This window comes from Dipteris shenzhenensis, chromosome 25 (assembly GCF_047967505.1).
Source record: "Dipteris shenzhenensis isolate YYH24624 ecotype China chromosome 25, Dip_SZ_1.0, whole genome shotgun sequence".
Taxonomy (NCBI): domain Eukaryota; kingdom Viridiplantae; phylum Streptophyta; class Polypodiopsida; order Gleicheniales; family Dipteridaceae; genus Dipteris; species Dipteris shenzhenensis.
The window spans coordinates 12,845,905-12,873,627 of NC_141620.1; the positions used below are offsets into that span (position 1 = coordinate 12,845,905).

Consider the following 27,723-nt stretch of genomic DNA (forward strand, 5'->3'; position numbering starts at 1 on the left):
ATACCAATCTCCTTTCCTCATAATTACATTATTATGGAACCATACAAGATATCTCAGAAAACGGACTTGGACAAATTCACCTTTCCATTCTATGTAAAATGGTTCAAAGTTATCTAAGATCGTTGCAATGCTACAATTGGGAAAGACGCTAGTGGCTTTTTACTATAGACTCATCCAAAATTTGGACAAACAAAAGTGATAATTTTGCTCTTCAAAATAATGTGACCAAGGTAAGTACATATGATTTAATCTTGTGACCTCAATTTGAAGCATTTCTCATATGTTAATAAGTATCTCTTCACTAATAAAGGTATTTGATTTTGGACATAGGTAGTCTTCATCTGGATCATTTTAAAATGAGATGGTGTTATATGGTCCAAGTTGTTTCCCAAAGTTTTGAAGATAAAGATGTAAATACAGAGATTTTAGTGCTTCTAGTTGATGCATTAGATGCTATAGAGAATGGTGATCATTGCCATTCATTATCATTTGGCAATAGGTGCCACGATTTCTAGTGCATATACAACATCACCTTCAAAGGAGGTTTATGGGTGATATAGGGATAGAGCTAGAGATAAATTTTTTTGTTATGATGGACTTACTCGATGTCCATGTTAATGCTATTTCTTGACTAAGTCTCCATGAAGAGGGCTTTTCATCCTTTTCCCTTTTAGTATTGCTTGCAATATGACTATTAATTTTACAAAGATATTTGAACTTGAAACTTCATGTGCATGTGCCCAATATTATCTTTTGAATGATTAAAAATTCAATGCGTTATACTTTTGAGAGGTTTGGTGTAATGCTTAAAATTAAAAAAAAAAAGGATTGCAAATGCCAAAGTAGTATTTAATTTGGTCATCAATATAGATGTCAAAATAAATAATGGTATAAATGTCTGTTCTACATCAATCCGCTCTCTAGTATTTCAACATAAAATGTCGTAGGGCACTGACATAAATATCGGTAAGATATTGATGGAAATACTAAAGAAAAATTATAGCCACTCTTTTCTAATGGGGTGCTTTTTTTTTCAATGATTCATCATTTGGACCTACAAAATTTTATAAATATGGGAAAAATGTAGTAAGAAATTGATGAAAGTGGGATCGTGGGTAGTAGCGATGGTAAGAGACTGCCTTGAAGAACATGGAACTCTCAAGTTTAGAGCAAACCACATCTTAATATCATGCTAGCATACCAAAGTCATTTCTCCCACCGCCGATGAAAGACATTTGGCATGTTTCTTGTGGCTTAATTAGCCATGCATGTGTCACAAGGATATCAAAGTTCGGGTAGAATAACTATGTTACAACCTATGAACTATGGACATGAAATATGAAGATCTAGGTTGGGATGCTCCAACATGTGTGATTTCACAATCAATAAGGATGTGGGATCTGGAAGAGTTGAAGGAGTTTTGTTTTGTGTTGGCTTGCCCATGGACTAGAACTTCAACTTCACCATTTTTCCACTTCATTCTTGAGACAGCTTGGGGATTCATGTGAGACATTTGGAGAGAGCAAATCCCTAGCCAAATTAAGCAACTTGTGACCTATTACCCTACCCATAGGGAAAGCGAAGCATGCATTTGATTAAAGAGATGAGAGTCAAAGTCATTATGTTGCTCATCGATAATACATATGTAGGGAGGCAACAATGCTTTAATCTTACAAGGGTCAAGTAAATGATTTATGGAGGCACAACCATAAGAAGGGCCAAACAACTGTGGACATTGACATATAGCAAAAGGCATGCCCCCTCTTGCACCCTTCAAAGGAGGGCATAGGGAATTGCCCTTCATGTCTGCCCAACATCCATTCTCATGCTAAAGATAGACTTTGATGAGTCTTACTATTATTACCCGAGGAAGTGTCGAGGCTGAATAGGGACTAGTAAAGTCTTGGCCATCCATTTCACTATCTATTTTTTCAGAGCTATTGCAATTGATGGTAGAGTTGCTATATGCAAATAGGCCATTTATAGGAGGACTTTTGCAAGCCAAGAAGACTCGGCTCTCCATTACGCGCTCACCTTTTAGCACGTTCTCATCTCATGTGGCAGGTGACATTGTTCAAAGACTACGAATGATAGAACAGACCTAACATGGTGACATCACTTCAATTTCCTTTTTCTTGAGTCTTCAAGTAAGGAGCAAGTCTCTCAACTTGTAAATTAGTCCATGGAGCGGATATCTCCTTTGGACACTCTCCACTAGAAATAGTGTGCACTCGTAACATCTTAAGAAGAACATTGCTTAAATGCTATTGCACAGGTCTATAAGAAGCTCACCTTTTGACAACAAATTCTCCCTTTTGAGCCTTTTTTTGTGACTTTGAGCAATAAGAAATGACATGCTAGCTGCTTCTATCACTAGACCATCGTTGAGTGCCCTTACAAGAGATTAGAGATTGAGCTCATGAATTTTGTCATGGAAGCAAAAACAATAGATATTGTAGCAAGCCTTTGATGGTTCAATATCGGTCGGGCTACTATAGACGATCTACAACCCATAGATTTCCAAGTTCTAGGCGCAAGAGTAGAGATTTTGCTGTTTTCTTTGAATTTAGGAGTTTTGTGATGCATAGAGGATTGAATGTGCATCTATGTTGAGCAAACTTGTTGTAGATATCAAACTAACTCAGTTCATAGGGGGGTTGAGACTATCCCCTTTGCTTTGAATTCATTAGTTACTACATAATGCATTGCATGAATCCCTTCAGGATTTTGTTGCGATTATAATTTCATTGTAGGCAATAGCTGCATGGGCTATCAGGCCTACTACTTATATAAATGTTGGTCAGTTCCTAAGTATTTTGCAGAGCACAATAACTACATGGGCTATTGGACTATAGGATATAGCTGGATGTTGGTACTAGGTAGAGGCTCTAACGGACTATTGGGTCTCACAGAATGGTTTAGAGAGATGTTTGACGAAGCTCCTTCTAAAACCTAATGGGTATTGTCCTTGGGACCTTGAGTTCTACCACTTAGATTTTCTTAAGGACTATCAAGAATCTCTTAGAAAGCACCTCTTCTCAAGGAGTGTACCAGTGCTCTAATACAATTGTAACCAGAATTGAAATTCCAAGTCCACAAATTTATGAGCCATAATAATCATGATTCAAAATAACAAAGAAACTACGAATAAGAAAAGAAAGCAATGTTGCATGGGGTCCAATCTGTCCCCTCTATATGGTGGCTCTTACTTCCCATCTAGAGTATTTATAATTGCATATCCAAGGCAAAGAGCGAATAATTTAGTACATCCAAAAGCATCCTTTTTCCTAAAGTAGGGGATTACTTTTAGAAAGCCACTTTTGGCTCACTTTATCCACAATGAATCACGTCCCATACTTTTTATAAAGCCAGTTTGGGCTTGCTTTATCCAAAAATGGTTTATGTCTTTTATCATAAATATTGCCCAAGATTTTTACAATATCCATGAAATCCAAAATCGACCAAAGGCCATATACCATGTGCCATGTGACACCTCAATCGGTACCCTCACATTAATTCTGATTCTCGGCACTAGTTCCATCACTTGTACTCAAGCTGTCAATTACATTAGTTATTAACAATCAATCAAATGAATCACCGAATCAATCAGTCCCAATATATTTGCACTCAAAGTACAATAATCAAAAACCACCAATAACACTAGAGACATTAGTACTAGCATGTAATCACCCACAATATTGACCATCTAGCATGACGAGACACATGTTAGGTAGGCGTCCCCAACTAAACCACACAAAGCATCCATTAGGGCCCCCGCCACGTCCAGTGTGCTCCTACGGAATATTTTGCCATAGTCACACTTGATTAAAAATAAAATAATATCCATAGCAAGAAATATCATAAATACAATTCCGTAACATCCCTCTTGCTTAGATTGCAACTAGCCTCAGTTGCGTGTTTGATTATAGGAACTAATGAGATTTGTAATAGCTTGAAAGAACCGCTCAGTCATCCATTGAGCATGAGTCTCTTGGATGATTCTCAAACTTGAGCAAATATTTGACATAAAAATTTTCTTTTTGGATTTCAATCATTGATGCATTCAGGTTTAGGTATCATCATTGACATGGTCAAAAAGTGTCTTTAAAGATCTTAAACTCTCATTAATAAAGAGAGAAAATTTCTTATGATTTATTATCTACCAATAGAAATTACTATATCACATCCACTCATTGCTTTGGTACAGGTCCAAACATTATATATGTCATATTCCTCAATATCTATACCATTCCATACTAGTATGATATTAAGAAATAATAACAAATAGAATGCTTAATTCTTTGTCTTTTCATTATGATGTGATCAACGATTAATGATATTTATCAATATGTGGTCAATAAAAGAATATATATACATCCTCACACTTCAACCATTTTTCATCAACTTAATACCTTGGCAACTAGTAATAGTCCAAATGTATTTTCTTCAACTGCTAGAAGAGGCATAGAAGACATTATCTAGCATACTATCTTTTTCAACCTTCATATATGCAATGCCAAGAATTGTTTCAAAGTGATGTTCTTGTTCCACATTAATGTCTACCCCCTTTTGCTTAGCAAGAATGTTATTATGGGATCTAAATCAATCATATGCCTTCTCCACTCTATAAAATTCCCCCCCCCCAATCAATTGAACAAATCCCTGCTACTATTGATTTCAAGAACAATCGGGAAAACACAAAGGAAAAGCTAATATGAAAAATGTAAGAGCGGGATTGAATCTCAGAGAGAGACACTGGTGCAAGTTTCACTTGCTATTTCATCCCTTAAATTTCCATATGTTTTTCTCTACTCTCTCTCTCTCTCTCTTTGTGCCCCCCCCCCCTCACACACACACACACATTTTTTGTGGACTCTCTCTCTCTCTCTCACACACAGAGCTTTCTGCCCTCTTTTCCATGCTGCCCATTCAATTCATCTTCTTTTTTCTTATTTTGGATCTTAGGCAAGCCTTATGAATGATTTTCATCATTTATATTATTAGCAATGCCTTCGAGGCAACTCTCTAGAAACTTACAGTTTTGTTAAAAAGTGTCTCACACACTTTGTTGCCAAGTGGCCCCCTTCTATTTTGGTTCTCTCTCTGTCTCTCACACACACACACACGCGCATGTGCGCACGCACACTTTGTTTTTTTGAGAACTCTCTCTCTCTCTCTCACACACACACATAGACTTTGCAAATCTCTTTGCATTTGCATACGGTTGCATCGTCCATTCATTTTGACAAGCGTTTGCATCTCGGAGAACTTAAGGGAGTGCTCATGAGTACTTGTACTCACTAAAAAGGAGATAGACACATCCACACCCACACCCACACCAACACCAACACCAGGAGCTATGGCAGCCAGCCTTAGCCATCACAGCTCTCTCTCCTTGCCCTCTTCTCCTGTGTTTTCTTCTTCCTCCTCCTCCTCCTCCTCCTCTTGTTCCCTTCCTGCTTGCTTTCCCCTTCCCTCTCTTTCCGCCTTTTGCTCCCCTCCTTTCCATGGATTTGCCTCTCGCAAGCACTTCCCACTCCCCGCCGTCGCCGACGTAGCTGCTGAGCCCCAGCAGCCCGCCCCTCCTGCTCCAGCAGACGACTTGACCATGATCTTTAAAGTGAGGCCCCTTGCACTTTTTGCATTTCCATCGCTTCTCTTGGAGTGCGACTGATTGGTCGCGAATGCCAGCTCAGGACATTTTGATTATTTGAAAAGTGGAAATTTTTATTTCCAAGATAGCTGTGATTGTTCTGTGTAGACTTTCGCGCAATATCTTGTGCAGTGGACGGTTCTAAGAAATTTCCATCGTGTACACGTGTTAAACTAAGAAATCTGGAACGCGACCTTAGGTTTCGTTGTCAATGAATACTTGAAATGCATGAGCAGCGCTTTAATGCTATTCCACAAGAGACCTTTTCTCACGTTCCTCGACTTAGAAAAGTAAAGCTCCCGGGTTTCTAACATTAGAGCTATGGGAGACTTTTCAAACCGCAAGGCTATCATATGTTACTGCTCTTACAGACGCATAACGAAGTGGGTGTTGAACAATACAAGTGTGGAAGTCTAAGCTCTGTTGGAACGCTCATAAGGGAAGTATAGCTTACTCCTTGGGTTTTCATGGCATGTTGCTCATCCACTGTTGCCTGATAGGCGTTATTTTGGTCTCCTGCAGAAGAATGGTTGATAGTTGTAGATAGAATCTTCTCCGAACTTCCACTAATGTTAAGGTAGGCTGTTGTTCTGTCGCCACAACTTGCTGATCGTTCATCTAGTTACCATGGCATCAGATGTCAACGACTAATAGTCTGAATTGAGCTAAATATATTTTGTTTGTGAGTTTCTCATACAGAACGTATTTCTTTCTGAAGTTACATGTCGAGTTTATAGTCTCGTTGATGTACTGCATATATTAGCTGAATATTCTTTCTCAATGTGTCTAATATCTTTTTGAGCTTGTGTTAGAAAACCCAACAGAGGGTTTGCACATCGGAATACCAATAGAGCCCAGGAATTCACACAGAAGTGTTTGACTATGAAATTCGAAACCTCTTTACTTTGTGCAAGCCAGTAAATAAACAATGTACTCAACATACACGGGTAAGCCAACAATGATCCAAGAGAGAGATGTAGACTGTGGTCAACAAGTTAGAAGCATAGCAACTTAGGAACTACATGGATAGTTTGAGGCGACAATTGTAGGTGGAAGTTGACATCCATAGTGGCATAGCCCTCCATCTTGCATTATGTGTGACTGCATTGACAACTTTATTATCCTTTCCTATTCGGTACCGAATTTCAATACGGAATTCTTGCATGAGTTCTGTGTTCGAAAATTGAAATCCCACCTGAGGGTATTCTCTAGCGGAAGACTTATAGATGGCACATGAATTACACGCGGAAGTGTTTCACTATGGAATCAAGACTACATTAGAGACCACGGGTTTCTTGCCATCCACCAAAGCCTTGAATATTTGCATCACATAAGATATATCAAGATTCCTATTATTGGTAAAAATAGTTGCTGACTCCACATCTCGAGCATTCACAGCATAGGGCTTTTGTCCCCATATATATATGTGACATCATCTTCTGGGATCGTCTCATTAAGACGCAGATTGCATTAGACCATGTACTTCACTAAGTATGATGCACAATCATCAAAAACATGATCTGGGGTGTGTTATTAGAATGAGAGCATATTCGAAGCGCATGATAATTTTCATGTATGTTGATGAAACCTATCTTTAGGTAAGGGTGGCCTATTTAAGGCCCTACCATTGTGCAGTTCCAAGGCAAGGTGCTGGCCTGCCATTTCCACCACCCATGTCCTCCTCTTTGTACCGTAGCGCCTCCATCTCAGCCATAAATTCACTGCCGCCGCTTCATACAGTTCAATACCCTGTCTTGTATAATTCCGTACTGCATTAGCTCTCCGTGCATCCTCTATTGTGTATATGCTGCTCACATGGCAAACAAGATCCTGCCCATGTGCCAGCCTTATCACCCTATGGTTCACCCCCCCTTTGCTCTCCTCATTTGGGGGCTCACAGGTGGGGAGGTGACCTATTCTATTCCAACACCCCCTCTCACTGACCTACACGGCCTGATCCCAATCTGTCGATGAAGATGCTCCAGTAGCTTGTGTGTCGTAGCCCTCTGGAACACTTTGGTGTCGTCATAGTGCTGTCTTGGCTTTTCAATCAATGGCTCCAGCTTTGCCAGGTCTTGTTCCACTTTTGCATACCAGTTTGGTACACATGTTTATCTTTGGCAGCATCTGATGGCAGCACCACCTTCAGTCCCACAAACTTGCCTTCGAACTCGAGCTCTCCAAGTACCAGCATCCTCCAATTGTCCCCCGCATGATGAGAGAACAGCCTGAAGTCGTCCTGGCACCAAGCTCTTAGGGTCTGTTTCAACCAGTGACCAATCCTCTGTCTGGCTAGGTCTGCAACCAAACAACATACCCGAGACATCATATCCTAGGCATAAATCTAGATTACCTGGACCACCACGTTCCAACTGTGGTTCTGTGTTGTTATCCCCCTCTAAGTCACAACCACCGTCTAGCCTTGAGTCCTCTGTTCCTATCGAAGAATCCCCTGTGCTTCAGTAACACCAGCGAAGCACCCAGATGACTTTAGGCACTCATCACTGCCCATCAACTTCACAAAGGATCCTGACTCCTCTTCTGACCAATCCTCAATGTCTGACTTTTTGACAGCCATACTAGGGTCCATATATCTAATCTCAGCAACACATGGAGTGGCCAAGGTTCGGAGCCACTTAGTGTTGAGGTAGTTGTGGAGGATTGTGACGGGGACAGAGCTGATGCCTCGGGCCACCGTAACTATTTCAGCCACATCATCCTTGGCGGTGGTGATAACACCAACGGACGTTGTATTTCCCCCCCCCCCCTCCCCCCCCCAGAATGGAACCTTCTATCAATGCTTGAAAGATTTCATACAAGACAGCAGCCCCGAAGGTGCTGAGTATGGAAAAAGCCGGAAAAGGTTGAAAGAAAAACCGGCATGTTCCCGAGAAACCCCATCTCACTGCCTAGGGGATCTCTAGAATTGGGGCTAACAGTCAAGTGGGGGGCCTATACAGCCAGTGAATCCCTCCTGGAGTGAAGATGTAGAAAACACCTGTAGGTCAAGCCTTGCAGAAACGAGCACGCCTCTCGATAGTCGCCTTGGAGCTTGGAGTTCCGCGCTCCCAGGTGGACTGTAGAGTGTAGATATCCTGCCATATGGCAACTAGGGTAGCCGTGTGTGGAACTGGGTGCTCACCCATCACAAGATTGTAGCGAGCCACCCAAATGTTCCAAGCCGTGATGTTGGCTACTATCTCCCAAACATTGTCCTCATGGAGTGCGATCCTCTGGATGCTCTGACCCTGTATCCGATAGGCTGGGGAGATCTCATCAATCTAAAACGTGTGTCCTCCCTCCGTCAATGAAGCCACCATCCCCCAGGTGTAGTCTCTATGAAAACTCTGCATACGTGTCATGATCGTGAGGGCTCCCATCCAGATCCTCGCTGCGCTATGACAGCTCCACAGGCAATGTGGGATAGTCTCCAGGACACTAGCGGAGCAACAATGGCATTGCCTGTCCACTCACATTTGCTTCAACCACGGTGCGATGGGCAAGCCTCCATGGGTGGCCAGCCAGAAGAAGTAAGAGATCTTCCTCGGCCACAAGTTGGACCACAACCGTGTCCAAAACCTGTAGTGCACATCCCGGGGCACTCTCTGGGTCACCCAATGTCTCTCCCTCGAAGGGGTCCACCTCGACGAGTCTATCTGAAGCCTCCTGCCAATCCGTGTGGTGTAGGAAAAGAATGGCACCTCATCCAGCTGCTCAACTAGGCCGCCCCTGGAGGGCCATAACCACTCTCCCGTATCCCACTGGACCTCCCTTAGGGGTCTATCCTCCCATAGCCAAAGGCGCCATCTAGAGGTGTCCTGCTCTGAAATACTGGGAGGGTCAATGTGCCACTCCTTCCCTAAACGTCCCACCACTCTGATCATCTGCCAGTGTATCCTATCAAGACTCCCATCCATCTCAGGGTCCCTCTCAGTGAGTGGCTGAAGTAGGCCTCCAAGTCCTACACGAAAGAAGTCGGGGTGCGTGCTGTCGTGCTGTATTAACAACCGCAAGGGAACACCAGTACGGGAAAACTGCCCCAACCATCTGTTGTCTCTCCACACGTGAAGTCCTTCCCACCAAGACTCCGGAATGGCTAAGTCAATCTCGCCCATCCGCTGCCTTGCCCCTCGCAAATGCGCTAGGGCATCAAGCCTTGCCTCTATCTCTATAGGTAGTTTGCTCCAACGGCCAAAGGACCCTGCTGGACCACTGTCCCACTGTGCCCAACCAATGTGAGTCCGCTGTTCGAGCATACGGCCCTCCTGATCTTTGATCTCTGGGTGCCACATAAGGGGCTGGCGCTCAAACTCCTCTCTGTATCTGGGCGGAGCACGGATGAGACCCCCCTGCCAGTCTCTGCCATACCCTGTGAAGACTCCTCATTAGGGGGGAGCCCTTCCCTGTAAGGGGGGCCTCTGAGAAGATCCATCGATGTGAAGGTTGCCAGTGTCCTCCTGTGTGTGGGGTGTTCCTTAGAAGCCCTTGTTGTAAGAGGAGCTTCTAAGGCTTTGCACCTGGCCGAGCAGCTCCGACGGTTGGTACGGAACTTCCTGTGGGCAAGTTCAGATGGCACGAGGAACACTAGGGCCCGAGTAGCTTGGCAGACAGTGATCATGCCGCAGGCACTTGGAGACTTGGGTGTCATTGATCCAGAGATGTAGGGTAGGGCCCTTTTGGGCAAGTTGGTGGTTCGTGGCCTCACCCAATGCAACCTTTGTGAAAGCACTAGCAGGAGGCGATATACCAGGTCGTGGCAAGAAGGACATGGTTTGCCACTAAGGCGCGACTTGCTAGGGAGAGTTTGGCCGAGCTCCAATAGAGAAGCTTGGGCCAAACACTCTCAAGGACTAGGGCAATCCGCTGCTTTGCTGTAATGTCAATACCCACCTGGCATCCGAGGTATCTTGTTGTTTGGCCCCGCGGTATCCATCTGAAGCCAAAGTCACTCGCCTACTCCCGGATCTCCTGTGTCTCCTCAAAGCCAGTGAAGAAACCTATAGATTTTGTCCAGTTGATCCGTGCCCTCGAGGCCTCACAATAAATAGCCAAGGCACCCCAGACTCTCTCCAGACTCGCTGTGGTGCCCTCAACATACAAGGCCGTGTCGTTTGCAAACTCCGAGTAGCTCCTCCTCTTGTCTGATTGGGAGCTTCAGCCCTATGAGACCGCCGTAAGATCTAAAATAGTAGCCCAAAGCCTCTGCTACAAACAGGAAGAGAAATGGAGCGAGTGGGCAGCCCTGGCGGACTGAGCGAGAGAGAGGAAAGGCCTCGCCTGTGTGTCCCCCGATAAGCATCTGTCTAGAGCTCCTTGCATATAGCGCTGAAACTCCTCTGACCCATCTATCTGAGAAACCCAATCTCCTCGTAGTGTCCTTCAAGAAAGACCACTCCACCTTGTCGTAGGCCTTCTCAAAGTCCAAGAGAAGGACGGCCAATGGCTGTGACTCCTCCTTGGACCAATCCACTGCCTCTCAGGACACAAGACCAGCTCGGGTCATCCTCTCCGTCTGAAAGAGTTGGCTATAAAAATTGGTGGTTATGTCCAGAATCTCTTGCGGGTCAGCAACATCAGCGTGCATGATGCCCTATGAGTCCCGGAGATGCTGTAGTTGTGTGCCTGCCGATCGGGGCCCAGTGATATGAAAGAACTGCTTCGTCATCTTGTCCCCCTGCTGCACCCATCGGGCCCGAGAGGAATGATAGGAGAACTCAGCCCGTCGCACCCTCGTGTCCTGGAGTTCGAGACGAGCGCTCTCAAATCTATCGCTAAGCCACTGAGACACTGGGTCCTGCTCCTTGAGCCTCTCGATGGAGGCGAAGCTTGCTCACGCTCCTGAAGGGTACTCCTTCGCCTAAGGGCGTGAGCTTGCAGCTCCTCACTGCTGCTCTGAATCGCATCGGCCACCCACGCAGCCCAGCCCTCACACGGTGCCGTCTCTGACTGCTCCCAAATTCCTACCATGACCTATTGAATCTCCTCGTTCTATAAAAGGTCCTTTGGAATGCGGACCCCCTTTTGGGGAAGACATCGGCGGGGCTGATCCAAGTGAAGTACCACTGGAGAGTGGTCTGACATCGTGGTACCTGCCAAAATCTCGGTAGATCCGCCTCTGTGTAATGCCTAGTCCCCAACATAGAAACGATCTAGTCTCTCTAGCAAACCATTGTATCTCCTCTGTCCAAAGGAGAAGAGAAGGTTGTCGGGTGTCCTGCTAAAATCTCTCTCTCTCCACGAATCTTTGCCACTGATCATGAAAATGAACTGCTCCCAGGTGCTACGCTCTGCCGTTGGCATCTTAGAAAAAGAGGCTCCGCCCTGCTTGTCTTCCCCAGACTCTAGGTTGTTGTAACCTCCAACAATCCAGGAGTCTACATCCGAAAGACACTCTGACAGCCTTCTCCAAAAGGTCGGGCGGTGTTCTCTACACGCTGGGGCATACACGTTTAGGATCCCGATCGTGGACTCTCCCGTCCGAACTCCCATCCAAATTGCGCGTCCTGGAATGAGTTCGCCCTGATCGTAGACCTCTGGGACCAAAGTCTGTGAGCCTGAGATGCAGACCCCCCCACTCCGTCCTACTGCGGGGGACCACTCCTTTCTCCCTCTCCCTGGGAGAAGGTGATGACGTCGTTTGATGTCTGAAGCTGAAAACATGTGCTCCTGAATCATAAGGATGTCCATTGTTCGCCCTATCATTGCCCTCTGCGACTCCTGCCTGAGTATCAGGTATTGTGGTTGGCTACGAATACGGTCGTGGAGCCGGTGTACATTCCAACTCACTATGGTCGAGCTCATGAGGACGAGGGAGTCGGGAACAAGGCTCTCCTGTGAGTGGGTGCCTATCCTAGAAAGACTGCTTTGTGTGATTTCGTTGGGGGTTTAGAGGCGAGTAGTTAGTATCTGTGTGACGCCGTACTAGTGTGGATACCGGCTCAATATCGATTTTTCATACCCACTTCATCATGAAAGAGGCTTCCACCCCGAACAGCTCCGCACACTTTTGGAGGGGCCAGAATTGTACCTGCTACACCTTTGCCTCTAGCGGCAATCTGATAACTCCTGTTGCCAAACCACACACCAGCTACTCGTGCGTGAAGCTCAACTGAAAGTTCACCTCCGCACCATGGGCGTACCAAAGGTCTAGTCCATGTGGCCCCATCCACTCATCCATCATGAGTGTAATCTGATTCCCCAAAATAGCATCGAACACCTCTGGGGACCATATCTCCAACCCTGTGGAGGCAAACAGAAATCTCCAAACGGGGTGTGTCGGAGATCCCATTGCATCGATCAAACCCCCCTTTTGGGGCTGAAGGACCATGAGTGTTACCTCCAATGGAAAAGGAAATCTCCAGATAGTTCGAGGGTCCTAACCTCTAGAAGTCCCGCAGTAAGGGATGTCGAGGCTGAAGGTTGGGAGCCACTGACTAGGAAGACGAGCCTCGTCCCTTGGGATCCCTCCTTGAGCGGACCTGCTGCTGCGATGAGGAAGCAGAAGGGGGTGTCATCGTTCCCCTACCAGCTGGTATAGGTGTCGAAGTGGAAGAACTTGTTGCTGAAGTGGAGAGGGGGGCAGCAGGAGAGGGAGCGATAGGGGCGCGGGGGATAGAGGGAGGGGGGCGGGTGGTGAGGGTGACCATAGGAGGGGGGGGAAGAGGACGGGGGGAACCATGGAGGGGGAGGGGGAAGTGAGGAGGAAGAGGGGGAAGGGTCTGGGAGGGGAGGGGGAGGAGGAGGGACGAGGAGGGACAAGGACCACAGGGCCTCTCGGTCAGTCTTGTCCCTCTCTCTGCGATTGGCCCTCTGCTTGCGGCGCTTGCGGGCTTGCTTGCTTGTTTTCTTTTTCTTTTTAACTTGGGTCCATTCCCCTTCTGAGGGGGTAACCCAAGGGGTCTGGGACTCCTGCCGCTCCTGCCTAAGAGGCCGTTGGACTCGGGCCTGCTGACTCTGTCTACTCTGCGGAGGGGGAGGGGGGAGACGCACGAGGGAGGCCACGGGGGTAATCTCTGGCGAGGTGCCCATCTGTCTGCACTGAAGACACTAGCCTGGTAACTCCAAAATCTCCACCCTTTGGCGATGTGTGCCCCCTTCAAGCGTCTCGAGAAGGATCAACTCTGGGAGGGACTCTGGGCTGTCAACCACCAGTCTGATCTTGGGGACTCCATCATCTGCTAAAATTGAGGTGGCCGACTCTGGCGGGGACTCGAGCACTGTGCCAAATGCCCGACCAATGGAAGGGAGGATGGCTCGATACTCCTTGGGGAGCCCTAGGAAGTGAAGTGTAACTGGGAAACGTGGAACATGGTGTGTCGTATCCATGTCCTCCACTATGAACCCATGATACCAAGGAAAGAGGTAAACAAGATGTGAGCCAAGGAGGATGGGGCTCTGCTCCACAAGTGTCGAGGCAGTGTCAGGGGAGCTTAGGTGAATGAGGAAAACGCCTCGTCCATAGATGGTGACCTCTTGGATGTGGTCTCCTAATGCCAAGCTCGTCTGGATCCACTCTCGCACTTGTCTCCGTGTAGGCGTGAGGCCCACAATTCTGCCCACAAGCGCCTTGTCTTGGAGGGACTGAACTGCCTGTTGTACCTATTGCTCAGGGTGTGCAGGGACCTTAGGAGCAGAAGCTGTAAATGAGCACCTAGGCCCCCCCCCTTTAAGTAGGGAAGGGCCAGTCGGTCAACCAGCTGGTCGGCCAGCTGGTCGGCCCAGATCTGGCCGACCTGGCCAGTCTGGTCGGTCAGATTTTGGCCGACCTGGCCAGTCTGGTCGGCGAGTTTTGGTCGGCCAGATTTTGGCCAGTTTTGGCCTCCGATTCTGGGCTCTTCTGGTGCCTGTTTTGGCGAGGTTTTAATAGAGTATTTTGGCTTTGATTTTCGTCCTGACAGAGATTCACCTGTGGCCTTTTACCTGTATTTTATCTGACCTTTGTGCCAGTTTGGCCCCTGATTATCCTGTCCTCTAGAGTTGGAGATTGCCTGGCTTAACACCCCCTCTCAATGTCCAATGTAGAAGGGAGAAGCAAAGAGTTGTTCCAGGGGTGAAATAGTTCCAGGGGTGATCTATCTTCTTCATCAGCCTTTTATTTAAAAAAAAAAAGGAAAAAAAGAAAAAAAAAAAGAGGGTTTTCATTTAGATGGAGATGCCTACAAAGTAGGTTTTCATCTTCATGAAATGCCGAGTAGTGATGGTACAATCAGAAAGTACAAAAAAGAGGTACTGAGTGCCCTCGCAATACTACTAGGGAGAAGGAGGCGGTACACCAATCCCAAGCCGTGGGCTAAGATGCTCAAGAATAGGTCGGTTAACTTGCTTGCTAAGAATGTCAGCATGGTTATCGGCAGCTGGAACATATACCAATCGAATAGTACTCAATTCCACTTGCTTGCGAGTAAAATGAAAGTGTACGCCAACATGTTTGGTGCGGTTGGAAAATAAGGTATTCCGTCTCCGCAAAGCTCTTTATGGGCTTAAACAAGCACCTCGGTATTGGTTCCACCGAATAGACACCTTCCTCAAAACTAATGGGTTTCATTCCACTCCTTTTGATCCGAATTTATATATACATCAATCTTCAGAGGGGGTCTACTTTATCTTACTTTACGTAGATGATCTTTTGCTTTTGGGCTCTACCACCACCACACTTCAATTTTAATAAAACTCAGCACCACATTCGAGATGACCGATCTCGGTCTTCTCTCCTATTTCTTGGGCATGGAAGTTGTTCAGCATTCTGGTGGTATCTTTGTTTCTCAACAGAAATATGCTCTTCAACTCCTTGATCAGATCATTCCCCACGAGCCTAAGCTAGCTGCCACTCCCTTGGATCCCACAGTCAAGCTCTCAAAAGAACTCAAGCTTCCCTTCCCTACTTAAAGGGGGGGGCCCTAGGTGCTCATTTACAGCTTTTGCTCCTGAGGTCCCTGCACACCCTGAGCTCCTGCCTCCTTCCTGCCTCCTGGCTGCCTCCTCTCTGCCTCTCCTTCCTGCCTCCTGGCTGCTCCAACTTCTCCTCCAGATCTGCCCCAACTTCTGCTCCAGATCTGCCCCAACTTCTGCTCCTACTTCTGCTCCAAATCAGCCACAACTTCTTCTCCATCTACTGTTCTTTTTGCTCCAGATCTGCAGCAAACCTTGCATCAGTTTGCTGTCCCAGATCTGGTTCAGTTCCAACTTGTGGAGCTAGTGCAGAAGTCCACTACAGTTGGCTGCCCTGGAGGACTGATGTTTGCTCCGTCCAAAGCTTCTCTCTGATACCTTCTCTTGTATTGAGTTCCTTTGGTGATATATATTTCTTCTTCAGCTATCATTAGTCTTCAGTGTTGTTTGATTTGTCTCCAAGAACTTTCTTTATATGGTATCAGAGAGAAGCTTTGGAGGGAGCAAACATCAGTCCTCCAGGGCAGCCAATTGTAGTGGACTTCTGCACTAGCTCCACAAGTTGGAACCGAACCAGATCTGGGGCAAAAAGAACAGTAGATTGAGAAGAAGTTGTGGCTGATTTGGAGCAGAAGTAGGAGCAGAAGTTGGGGCAGATCTGGAGCAGAAGTTGGGGCAGATCTGGAGGAGAAGATGGAGCAGCCAGGAGGCAGGAAGGAGAGGCAGAGAGAAGGCAGCCAGGAGGCAGGAAGGAGAGGCAGAGAGGAGGTAGCCAGGAGGCAGGAGCTCAGGGTGTGCAGGGACCTCAGGAGCAGAAGCTGTAAATGAGCACCTAGGCCCCCCCCCCTTTAAGTAGGGAAGGGCCAGTCGGTCAACCAGCTGGTCGGCTAGCTGGTCGGCCTAGATCTGGCCGACTTGGCCAGTCTGGTCGGCCAGATTTTGGCCAACCCGGCTAGTCTGGTCGGCCAGTTTTTGGTCGGCTAGATTTTGGCCATTTTTGGCCTCCGATTCTGGGCTTTTTTGGTGCCTGTTTTGATGAGGTTTTAACAAAGTATTTTGGCTTTGATTTTCGTCCTGACAGAGATTCACGTGTGGCCTTTTACCTGTATTTTATCTGACCTTTGTGCCAATTTGGCCTTTGATTATCCTGTCCTCTAGAGTTGGAGATTGCCTGGCTTAACAGGGCAGCAGGAGCAGCCAAGTCGAGGGTCCAACGGACGTTGCATTAGTGAGAGCATGGTAGATCTGGGATGCGGAAGCCTTGCCTATCATTGTGGGAACAACGATGGATATGGTGTTGCCTCATATTCAGATGGCGAACACTTCTTTCAAGGCTTGGACGCAATTGACGGGAAGGAGGAGATGGCGGGAGGGGGGCTGCAGGAGCAGCCAAGTCGAGGGTCCAACGGACGTTGCATTAGTGAGAGCATGGTAGATCTGGGATGCGGAAGCCTTGCCTATCATTGTGGGAACGACGATGGATATGGTGCTGCCTCATATTCAAATGTTGAACACTTCTTTCAAGGCTTGGACGACATTGATGAATATGTATGAGCTCGATAATGAGGCGAGAATCTTGGACCTTGAGATAGAGCTGTACAGCATGAGGATGGATGAAGGCGAATCGGTACATGAACATATCACCAAGTTGAAGGTGGTGTAGGATTAGTTGGCGAGAGTTTGTCAAAGGAGGAGCACGACCAGGATGGCAAGGTAGTTGTTGTTGGGAATGCTCCCCTGGAGCTATAGAAGTTTTGTGACTACAATGACTGCAAGACATAGGGCGATGCCAGTGACTTTCGAGGAGTTGGTTCCATTATTGTTGCGGCTAGAAGCTCGGGACAAGTACACACGGTACAGATAAGGATGACAAGGCCGTGATAGCTCAGGATAGGAGCAAATGCAAGGGCAAGGGTAAGCTTGGCAAAGGCAAGCCCAAATTTGACGACGGAGCGAACTCTTCAGATGAAGACAACAAGAAGAAGAGAAAGAAAGAGAGGGAGTGCTTCTACTGCGATGAGCTGGGACATCTTGTGAAAGATTGCAAAAGAAGAAGGTTGATTCGAAGAAGAAGGGAGTGAGCTCAGAGTTAGACGAGTCAGCTTAGATGTGCTCATGTACTGATTCCCCTTCATCTTGTCTCGAGGTCCAATATTCTCGCCTTATTCGTCGTCGTTCCCACAATGATAGCCAAGGCTTTTGCATCTCGGATCTCCCATGCTCTCACTAATACAACGTCCACTGGCGTTATCACAGTTGTCCATGATGATGTGGCTAGAGTAGAGCACAAGGAGCTGCAAACTAAAAGGTGGGAGAGTTGCGCTAGTATCCAAACAACAAGGTGGAAGAGATCCTTTGGACAGAGAGTTTTTCATAAGTTCAGTGGAGCACGTGGACTCAAAGATCTAGAGGTGCCAGGCATATAATAGGAGAACCTTTTGGTATTGTATCTTGTCCAATTTGTGGACGGAGGGAAATATATAATTGTTGCTTCTATATTGTCTTTGAGCACAGTCTATTTGCTAGTTTTCACACACGTACAGTGCTATGTTGACAAAGCTTGATTTCATAGTGAAACACTTCCGCATGTAATTCCTGGGCTATCTATCAGTCTTCTGTTGCGGGATACCCTCTGGTGGGATTTCAATTTTCTAACATGGTATCAGAGCCCAAAAATTTTTGTGGAGTGGATCTTGACGCAAGGACCTTACTAAAGGACGATCTTGATTCATTGCTCCGAGGAATTAGCTTCAGTGTCTGAAGGATTGTACCCAGGGGGGAGGCTTAGGTTCAAGTAAGGATTGTACCCAAGTGGGAGGCTTAGGTTTGGACAAGTGTATGACAGTCTAAAACTCTCTCTTTCAGTCCATTATCATGGCCAATAGATACGAGATCTAGAATTTTGGTGAGATTGGCAAGCTCGACATGTACTTGTTGTGGAAAATGAAGGTTCGGAGCCAATTAGTGTTGAGGGAGTCATATGGGATTGCGACGGGGATAGAGCTGATACCTCAACTTGCTGCTCATATCTGATGGCTGTTTGCTTATGAATGAGGCTAAGGGGCCTCCCTTTATAGGGCTCTTGCCCCTCCAAAATAACCAATCAGTAGGGCGTGGAACGGCCGACCCAAACAGCCGCCCCTTGTCACGAGGACGTGAAAAGTGATGTAAAGTATCTTCGTAACTCAACCTATGCTTAACTTGGGGTTAACCATGGTTAAGTGTTGTAATGGTTTGGCTGTGAGGGACTGGCTAAAGGAAGTGCACACTTCCTAGAAGTTCCTAGGGACAAAGTCTAGGTGCACCACTAGGTCCTAGGGGCAAGGCAAAGGCTCTAAAAGAGGGGTCTAAAAGTTGTCTCCATCTCTCTCCCCTCACTCTCTTAGAGGTGCTGGACGTTTTTAGTTGTTCTTGTGCAGTTTTTCAGCTGTTTCAGCTGTTTCAAGCCTGTTTTCAGCTGTTTTAGGTCTGTTTCAGCTGTTCCGAGGCTAGTACGCACTTCTGAGAAGTGCCAAGAGTCATTTTTTAACTTTTTAAATTTTTTGTACGGACTGCACGGACGTTCGTACGGCTCTACGCAATCCGCATGGACGCATACGGTTGCCTCCAGTGGGTGCCCGGGGTTGCCTCTTGCTGTGCTGGACCTTTCTGCATGTGTTTTTGGCTGTGTGGTCGCTTCTAGAGCTGTTCAGGACTAGTGGAGGCTATAGGAGGAACTTTCCCTGCTAGCTTTTGGCATCCTCTCTTAGGAGGACTCAGGCACAGTCCCGAGGCAGTCATTTCAGGACAGATCTGTGAACCATCTTTCCTCTATAGCTTTTCTTGTTCACCCTTCGCTCTCTATCTTCATTTTTCTCTTATCCTGATTGCTGGAAGACACCTGCACCTTGCGGGGAGCCTGGACAGAGGATAGGTGCATGGAAGGAGCTCGCCCCTCTGCCATAGATAGCGAAAATTGGTTCTAGGTTTTGTTTTTCCTTGTTCTTTCTTGTCATGCAGCTTTTTACAGTGCATGCATGTTGTTTGCAGTCCTTTCAGGACTCCTACAGGTTCTAGCAAGCACCTAGAGGCAAGGGTGCTCTTGTGGAAGGCCTAAGGATAGTGTGGATGCATGTGATAGCCTTGAGGCTGCCTTGAGCTTAGTTTGTCAGAGGTATGGATGCCTGTGTATGCCTTGCCAGTGGGAATTCTAGTGGTGCACTTGGATTAGATGCCTTGAAGACAAGTAGAGGATTTGTAGAGAGGAACGGTGCAGGTTGAACCCCTGTTTTAAAGCATTTCCATTCAGAAGCATTAAATAAATACTGTAAGGGGCTCCAAGGCATTTGGGACCAGTGGGTCATTGTGTACTATTTTCATTGAGCAGGGGCATTCTAGCCTCACCTTTGTTGTTGCTGAAGTTTGTTTCTAAGTGTGCTAAGTGATTGAAGTGATTGAGCTTGCATTGTGGCTATTTATGAAGTTTATGACTGAGTAGAAGAAGATCATTGTCCTTTTTTTGATCGAAGGTCGGTTTCAGTGGTCCCATTTGCTGGGATCGTCATCATCTTCCTATAGAGGTGAGCCCTGGTAGTGTTGGGTGAAGGACACCTTCATTGCAATTGTTGCTATAGCCATCAATCTTATGTAGCTTGTTACATCGTGAGAGGTCATTGACCATTTCTGAGCAGGAAGGGCAGGACGAAGGCAGAGCATTAGAGAGCTTTGAAGAGGAGCACAGTATCATTGGGGGTGATGACCAGTAGGATAGTGGGGCACATCTAGTTTCTCTTGAGCATGCCACTGAGGACTCACAGGATGAGGTAGATGAGGGGAGCTTGATCCCAATGCCCTTTTTCAGCTAAGATGCAAAGTGTAGCGGGAGCCCTGATAGTATCAGTGGGGGTGATGACCAGCAAGACAGTGGGGCACATCTAGTTTCTCCTGAGCATGCCACTGAGGACTCACAGGATGAGGTAGATGAGGCAGAGGAGCTTGATCCCAATGCCCTTTTTCAGCTACGATGCAAAGTGTAGCGGGAGCCCTGTCGCAGTTGCAACATGCCGTCACGGAGATTATGCAAGCTCCTCCCCCTATGGTTACTTCCCTGGAAGCAAAAAGTCAGCTCAAAAGAAACATAAGAAGCATAAGAAGACTCCTAGGCATGTTTCTTTCAGCGGAGAGCTGTTAGAGATGCCCTCGATCACCCCTGTAGTGGGTAATGCCAAAAACTTTCATTCAGTCAATCAGGTACAGCAAGCCCTTCCTCAGCCCGCGATGCATCCATGATATCTCGGAGGGGATCAGTTTTCTAGGCAATGGTGGCACCATCCGCAGAGGCACGTGGAATGCCAGGTAGCTTTATGGGCAGCACGCAGCCTGGGATGCAGAATTTCCAGCAACCTATTATGGGTGGAATGCCCCGAGCAAATGCCAATATGATGTACTCGAACATTGGGATGCAGCCTGGAATGCAGACAGGAATGCTTGGGACAATGGGCAATACTTGGAATATGCCATAGATGCAGGGAGTGGGACTTGGAATGCCAAACCCCACCATGGGTACGGTTGGAATGGCTCAGAATGCGGGAGCAGTGAAGCCCCCACTGTTTTTACAGCCCCCCGTTTATGACAATCTCACCCCTAAAGGCAAATTGAAAGATTACAAGGAGGGAGGGGCAACTGTCAAGTTTGAGACCTTCAATGGGATGCAGGACAGATTGAATGCTTTGACATTTGTGCAACAGTTTGATGCTGCTTACTTAGGTGGACACTTCATAGAATCCTCCAAAGTCCGAAAGGCAGTCACCTTATGGAGCGAAAAGCGGATACATATTTCTTACTCTTCATCACCTACAGCAATTTGGTGAGCGGTATCGTAACCTTGATGTGATTTTTCCTGTCAGCTTGGTAAATTCCCATGAACATGTGGGGACCTCGTGCACATTTGTGCACCCATCTCTATCCACAATGTCTCGGTGGAGAAGCTCCTGGAACGAGCTCTATTTGATGGTCCTTTGATCGAATTGGGGATAAGGATGGATTGTGAAACATCTCTGGAAATTTTACAAGAAATGTCTCTTGTTGTGGGTTGGTGACTGATGGTTTTGCGGTAGGTTGATGTAGACTAGATAAATTTCCTCACCTTGACGCAGCTCGTTGGCCAACCAGATGGTTGAGATCAATGATTGCAGACATTGACGTAGACTAGATAAATTCAGTGACATTGGGCCCGAGGTCACTCAGCCCCTCCCTGCAGTCCTGCAGGATGCCCTGGGGCTTTCAATGGATAACACTTTCAACAAAGGATTGGGGGGGGGTGTCCAATGGATGACTGTTTCAGTAAAGAATGCTTCCAGGATGACACATTATCAATGTGGGAAACTGATAAACTTTGAAACCATTCTTAGGGAGTGTATCCATTAAATAGCGGTGGTGGCCATGTTTAGCCCAAGGAGGACCTATGGTGTGGTGTCCCATATTGCTTGGGATTATGATTTCCTTTTCAACATTGCTAGGACGTCCTATGGTGTCAATAGATTTCTTGTTTTGCTGCAATTGGCATTAAGTGTTTGTGTCCTTGAAGCACAAAGGGAAAAGACGTTGTAAACTTTATATCAACAGTATTACTGTTTTTTGTGATTCCTTTCTTTGTGTTTCTTTTGTTTATTTTCCCTCACATAGAGCATCAAGAAATCATTTGCAAGTCGCTGTGTATTTACTGGTCAATGCATGGTTCTCTGTGGTGGCATCTTGTCATAAGCAGTTTAAAAATTGGTTTTATTCACAATCTTCTTTTGCCTATGATGTGGATTTAGCATGTAAATCTGCTCTCTCTCTCTCTCTCTTCCTGGCATAAGAATTGCTTTGGATGAGTCAATTCGGCTCCTTGGCACTGCTGCTACGAAGGAACAATCGCCCCCCCATCGTAGCACTGCTCTCTCTCTCTCTCTCTCTCTCTCTCTCTCTCTCTCTCTCTCTCTCCCCTTCTTCCTTTCTGCCCCTTCTTTCCTTCCTGAGACAGTTAAAAGTGAAAGGGGGAAAGCTTAAAAATGTCTTTTAATGCAGGCAGAAGGTACTCTTGCTGATTCATCAATTCCAAAGGTTACAGAGGCGTTGAAGGTGATTCTCTTTCCTTTTTGTAAGTTAGAGCGTACAAACCCTTGTTCTCCTTGGACATAAAAGGAAGTTTGTATGGATTAATTTTAATTAGTGGATTCAAGGAATATTTGCATGATGATGAGGAAGTATTCCCTTCTTAATTTTCTCAAATAATCATGCAGAACGTTGAGGGTGTTTCGAAAATAAAGGTGTTCACAGCTGAGGGCATTTCAACCGTTGAGGTATTTTCAGCTGCATGGATATTTTAAATTCATATTGTATGTGTGCCAATGCTGTTGGAGGCGCGAGAGACATGCACACATGTATGCATGAGCACATGTAGAAAGGCATTTGTTCAATGCTTGGGCTTTCGTCCTACTTTTACATATAAACATGTGCATTTGCATTGTTTTGTGCTTATTTGTTGTAATGATTCAATCTCTGCATAAAAGAAATAAATAATGCTGACATTGTTGCGGGCTTGCTAATATTGTACTAGATTCTTTCTGGCCACATCAGCTATCTTTTCTAAGCATTTTTTGTTTAGAAATGCTTGTTTGGGAGGGACAAAAATGAAATGCTATAGTCTTGAGAAGTATTGTAGCTTGAATGAAGTGAATGTGGGCTACTTTTTGATTAGCCTTCTTCTTTAGTGCTAGCGTCATGCTCAGCCTGCCCCTTCTTCACCTTCGGAGTGCTGACATATCTGAGTATGAAGGCCGTTGTATAAATGGATGGGAAGAGTATGTGTGGGTGTGTGGTTATGTATATGTGAGAGCATATGTTGATACTATCGTCTACCTCCGCTGGGCATTGATGATGTCAGAAGGGATGTCATAGTAGCTATTCCCTCCTACTATGTGTGATTGAGTTTATGGTTTTCACATTGTGAGTGTCATGAGATTGAAACTCCACTGTTTGTTTTTTTTAAGAGGATGAGTTTGGGCATGTTCTTGGATTCATCGAGATATATGAATGGTGACATTGTAACTGTCAAATGTTCGATGCAAGAGAGCAGTTATGCTTGGGTACTTCTGAGATTGGCTTCATTTTTAAGGGTTTCTTTATGCTAGTCTTGTTGTATTGTCTTCCTTCGCTTGATTTGTGAGTATAGTTAGTAGAAGCATGAAAGGTTTCCAAAAAGGTGAAATAATTCTGAAAGAAATGCTTGTATTTTTGGGCCCCAAAATGTCTGAAATGTGTCTCACATAGATATGGTATGTTGAAATAAGCTACATGCGCACAATTTCCAATAATACTATAGACACTATATGCATACAAGGATCAAAACAAATATTCTATTGCCATTGGACAGTAGACATTATTTGTCTTGATATTCAAAGGACGTTATAGTTATTGAGAACTGAACTGGTAAGAATACAACATTCACTAACAGGCAAGCCACATGATTGTCAAAAGACTTGGAGTGTACTTTTAAGTGTTGACTTTTTATGCTTTGATTACTATCTATCAGCGACGGCCGACCAATAAAAATGTCAAGACCATCAACCAATAATTGTTGACAACTAGTAAATAAGCAATAGAGCAAAATTAAACACGAGCTAGTGGAATCAACATCCATCCATAGCCTTTGTGTGTCGAGTCCACCCTTAAGCCTAGGTGCCTAAATCCTAGGCTACTAAGACGATTCAATAAGCTTATCTAGACCTACAATTTCGGTTTGCATAATAATGCTTTTCAATTACCACTTTGAATACTTTTTTGGTATTTTTAGCATTTCTTATTGCTCTTGCAAAAACTATGAGGCTTAGCCAAATATGCACATGACTACAATAAAATGCAACTATTAATATTCAAGATTGTCATCTGGGGATGAATACTCTTTACTTATCTTTCATTCGTTAATTGACTCTTTCAATATGACTAATTTCCTCCATATATTTAATGAACTGATGGTATTAAATTTTATTGAGTACACAAATAGCTTCCCGTCAAACGGTTCCGCAAGTTCTGGGACCTTCCAACGAACCCATCTGCTCATGGCAACATAGGTAATGCACTGTCGCCCAAGGTGGTAGTCCAACAAGAGGCAATACTGTCCCTCTTGCAACCCCGTAGCTACAATGTGGGGGATAATTTTTTGGGGATGACTACAATATTCCTTTCAGGTTGTATCTTAGATTTTAGACATTGGAAGTTAGTGGTAATTGGTGTGAAAATGTCAGGTTAAATTTGAAAGGTTGAATTCTTGATGCAAAGGCAAAGATGAGCTGTACTTGTCCCTTTAGCAATATGGAATATTTTGCTTGACAATCAACAACACTGGGCCTTTAGAGGGTTTTTGGAGGTATAAATTTGCACCATAATGGAAAATGGTATTTTCCTACAAAAATGTGTGCGATACTTGCACTGAAATGTGCGTGTGATGTATAAAAAGGGGTCGCTTAATAACATCACTACATGTTTTTGCAACCTTTTGTTGAAAGGGTTATACGACTGATGCTACATTTTTAAGTTTTTTATTGTTTAAATACTTCATTAGGAAGGCGGTTTGTCTTCGTATTAGTGCTTTGATAGGAGATTCCAATGCCCTTCTAGTTTTGGGTTTGAGGGTGAGAGCCCACTTGTAGGTCCCCCATCTAAGAAGAGCAGGCGCATATAGGAAGGCAATTGGGGAAATTATCCTCCATGTATGGACCACTCAAGGGCTATCTTGGAGTTCAACAAATGGACCTAGGGGAAAACTTGCCCCAAGTTGGTTGGTGAACTGACATGGTCAGATGGGTTCAGTCTGATAAATCAGTTGAGCAGGTGACCTGTGACCTGGTCTGGTGGGGGTTGGCTGATTGGCAGCCATGTAGGGTTTTGCCACTTAATGCTGCCATTCACGGCTTCCAAGGCCTATAAAGAGGCGTGTACATCTCACTACTCCACTTGACATTGAATCTCAGGAGGTTGAATTGGAGTAGATCCCAGCAGTTGTACTTGCGGTTGGTACATCTTTTGGGCTGTCTTCAGTGCACCAATTTTCATAATCTTTTGAGTCCGTCTTTGGCTTCAGAGTGTGTGTATGGGTAATTCATCCGATACTTAGGCTTCTGCATGAGGTGCGCTGGGCAGATGAGATCTTGGGGAGGGTTATCCTCCAGCCATGGGCCACTCAAGGCCCCTTTTTGAGGTCTGTCAAATGACCTGGTCAAAGTGACCCAAATGACCAGACATTGCTGGGTGAGTGGATTTATTCAAGCAGGTCACCTCTTCAGATTGGGTAGGGAATTGGTCAGTTGGAAGCCATGTGTGGTTGCCTGGTTGGCTAGCCACTTACTGCTACCTAGGGCCTATTAAGTGCTGCTCCAACTCCATTGAACCTGAAGAAGAGCAGGAGTAGACTGCCTTGTGCACTTCATTTTGAGTATCTGGAGTCTCTCTTTGTTTTTGGAATGGTATTTGCTTCTGCATTAGTGCATATGGTTCTGTGAGAGGTATAGCTTGAGGCCTCTTGTGATGAGAAGTCCAGCTTGAGGCCTCTTCGTTATATTTTTTCTAAATGGCTGACCCTTAACGCTATGGGAACATGTGTGCCATTTCTCACTGCGACATTTCAAATATGCGGTTTCTGCATTGCCTATGTGGCTCCATGCTCGGCACTCATTTTTAAAGGTCATTGATGTTAAGTTCAGACCCTTCTGCTTTCTCGCTGGTTTCATATCCAGCTTTGTTTTCCCTCTAAAAGAAAATTCTTTGAGATCTTTTGATTTTGAAGTCCTGTGTCTCGTCTTTTCCATCATCAAATATTGTGTATCAAAGATAAACATTATCTTTTGTATGCTACTCTCCAAGCATGCCACAATTGTTAGGAGTCAAAGACGAGCCTGTCTTGTCTCTTTTTTTAAGGAGGTGTTTGCTCAGCTTGCACTTATTTAAGCAAAGCAATGATGAGCTTCTTGCTTGGGACTCGCTATCTTCTGTGCTGTCTAATCCTTGGCACGAGTTCTTTCCCTGAGGAGTGGTTCTTGTAGGCTCTGTAATTACTTCAGAAATGACGAGCTTCTTGCTTGGAACTTGTTATCTTCCTTAGGATGTTGTTTAATCCTTGGCATGAGTTCTTTCCCGGACGAGTAGTGCTTGTAGGCTGTAGTTACTTCATGCATCCCAGACACCAATCCAAACCCGTCCACGTCATTCATTTGAACATCCTTGTCTCTTTTTTTGGTGCAATCTTAGAACTTGTTTGCCTAGCTTGCACTCATTTAAGCAAAGCAATGATTAGCTTTTTGCTAGGGACTTATTATCTTTAGTGTGATTTGTAATCCTTGGCATAAGTTCTTTCCCTGATGAGCAGTGCTTGTAGGCTCTGTAATTGCTTCATGCTTCCCAAACACCAATGCAAACCCATTCAAGTCATTAATTGCCTCCAACATCAAATTTGAACCTGAAATTATAACATGCAGCTTCAAAATATTACAATTGAAATGTAAGCGGCAACTTGGACCTCTTTTTGTATTCACTTGGAGCTTCCATATCTAATATGACAGGTAAAGATAGCCAGTATGTTTGTGGACTGATATTATGTTTGTGTTTAATCTGTCAAGCATTTAACCTGTAGAAGCTTGATGCTATACTGGTTGCTGTTTCTTACTTTTGTTGGATCACGTGCAGCTGACAAAGCAGACATCCATTCAAGCAACCGGTGAGGGTTCTTCATTGGTTGAGTTGATTCGAGGACAAGGGTTCAAGTTGCAGAATTTGAGTATAAGTTTTGATGATGCTGATGCTGATGACAATGATGATATTGTGTACGAATATGAGAGTTCAGAGAACACAGAGAATTCATCGTAAATAACATTTTTGGAAAGTTCTGCAGAAATTCTGGTCCCCTTTGTTTCGGCATATCGAAAGAGTTCAGAAGTTATAGAAGGAATTTATTGCTTTTGTATCCTTCTACGCCAATTTTTTGTCTAGTGCTTGGACTATGGGACTTCAACACTCCAGCTCTCTGCTAATACTCTTCCTAGCCAGTCTTGTCAAAATGTGGTCGTATTCCTACGTATTTGGAAAGAAAGCAGTCTTATCGCTCACATCTTGCCTAGTTATCATGAGTGATTTTATCATGCCAATTTAGTGACTCCACGCATACATGC

At 45.3% G+C, this 27,723-nt stretch overlaps 1 protein-coding gene across 1 annotated transcript; it reads left to right on the forward strand.

The window, feature by feature from the left end:
- The first annotated feature begins 5,156 nt into the window (after positions 1-5,156).
- Positions 5,157-27,723, forward strand: LOC147885466 (Heavy metal transport/detoxification superfamily protein). The gene is made up of 4 exons (XM_087396778.1): positions 5,157-5,620; positions 22,589-22,642; positions 22,804-22,863; positions 27,242-27,723. The coding sequence occupies exons 1-4, from the start codon at positions 5,360-5,362 to the stop codon at positions 27,419-27,421; spliced, it is 555 nt and encodes a 184-aa protein (XP_087252904.1). The 5' UTR covers positions 5,157-5,359; the 3' UTR covers positions 27,422-27,723.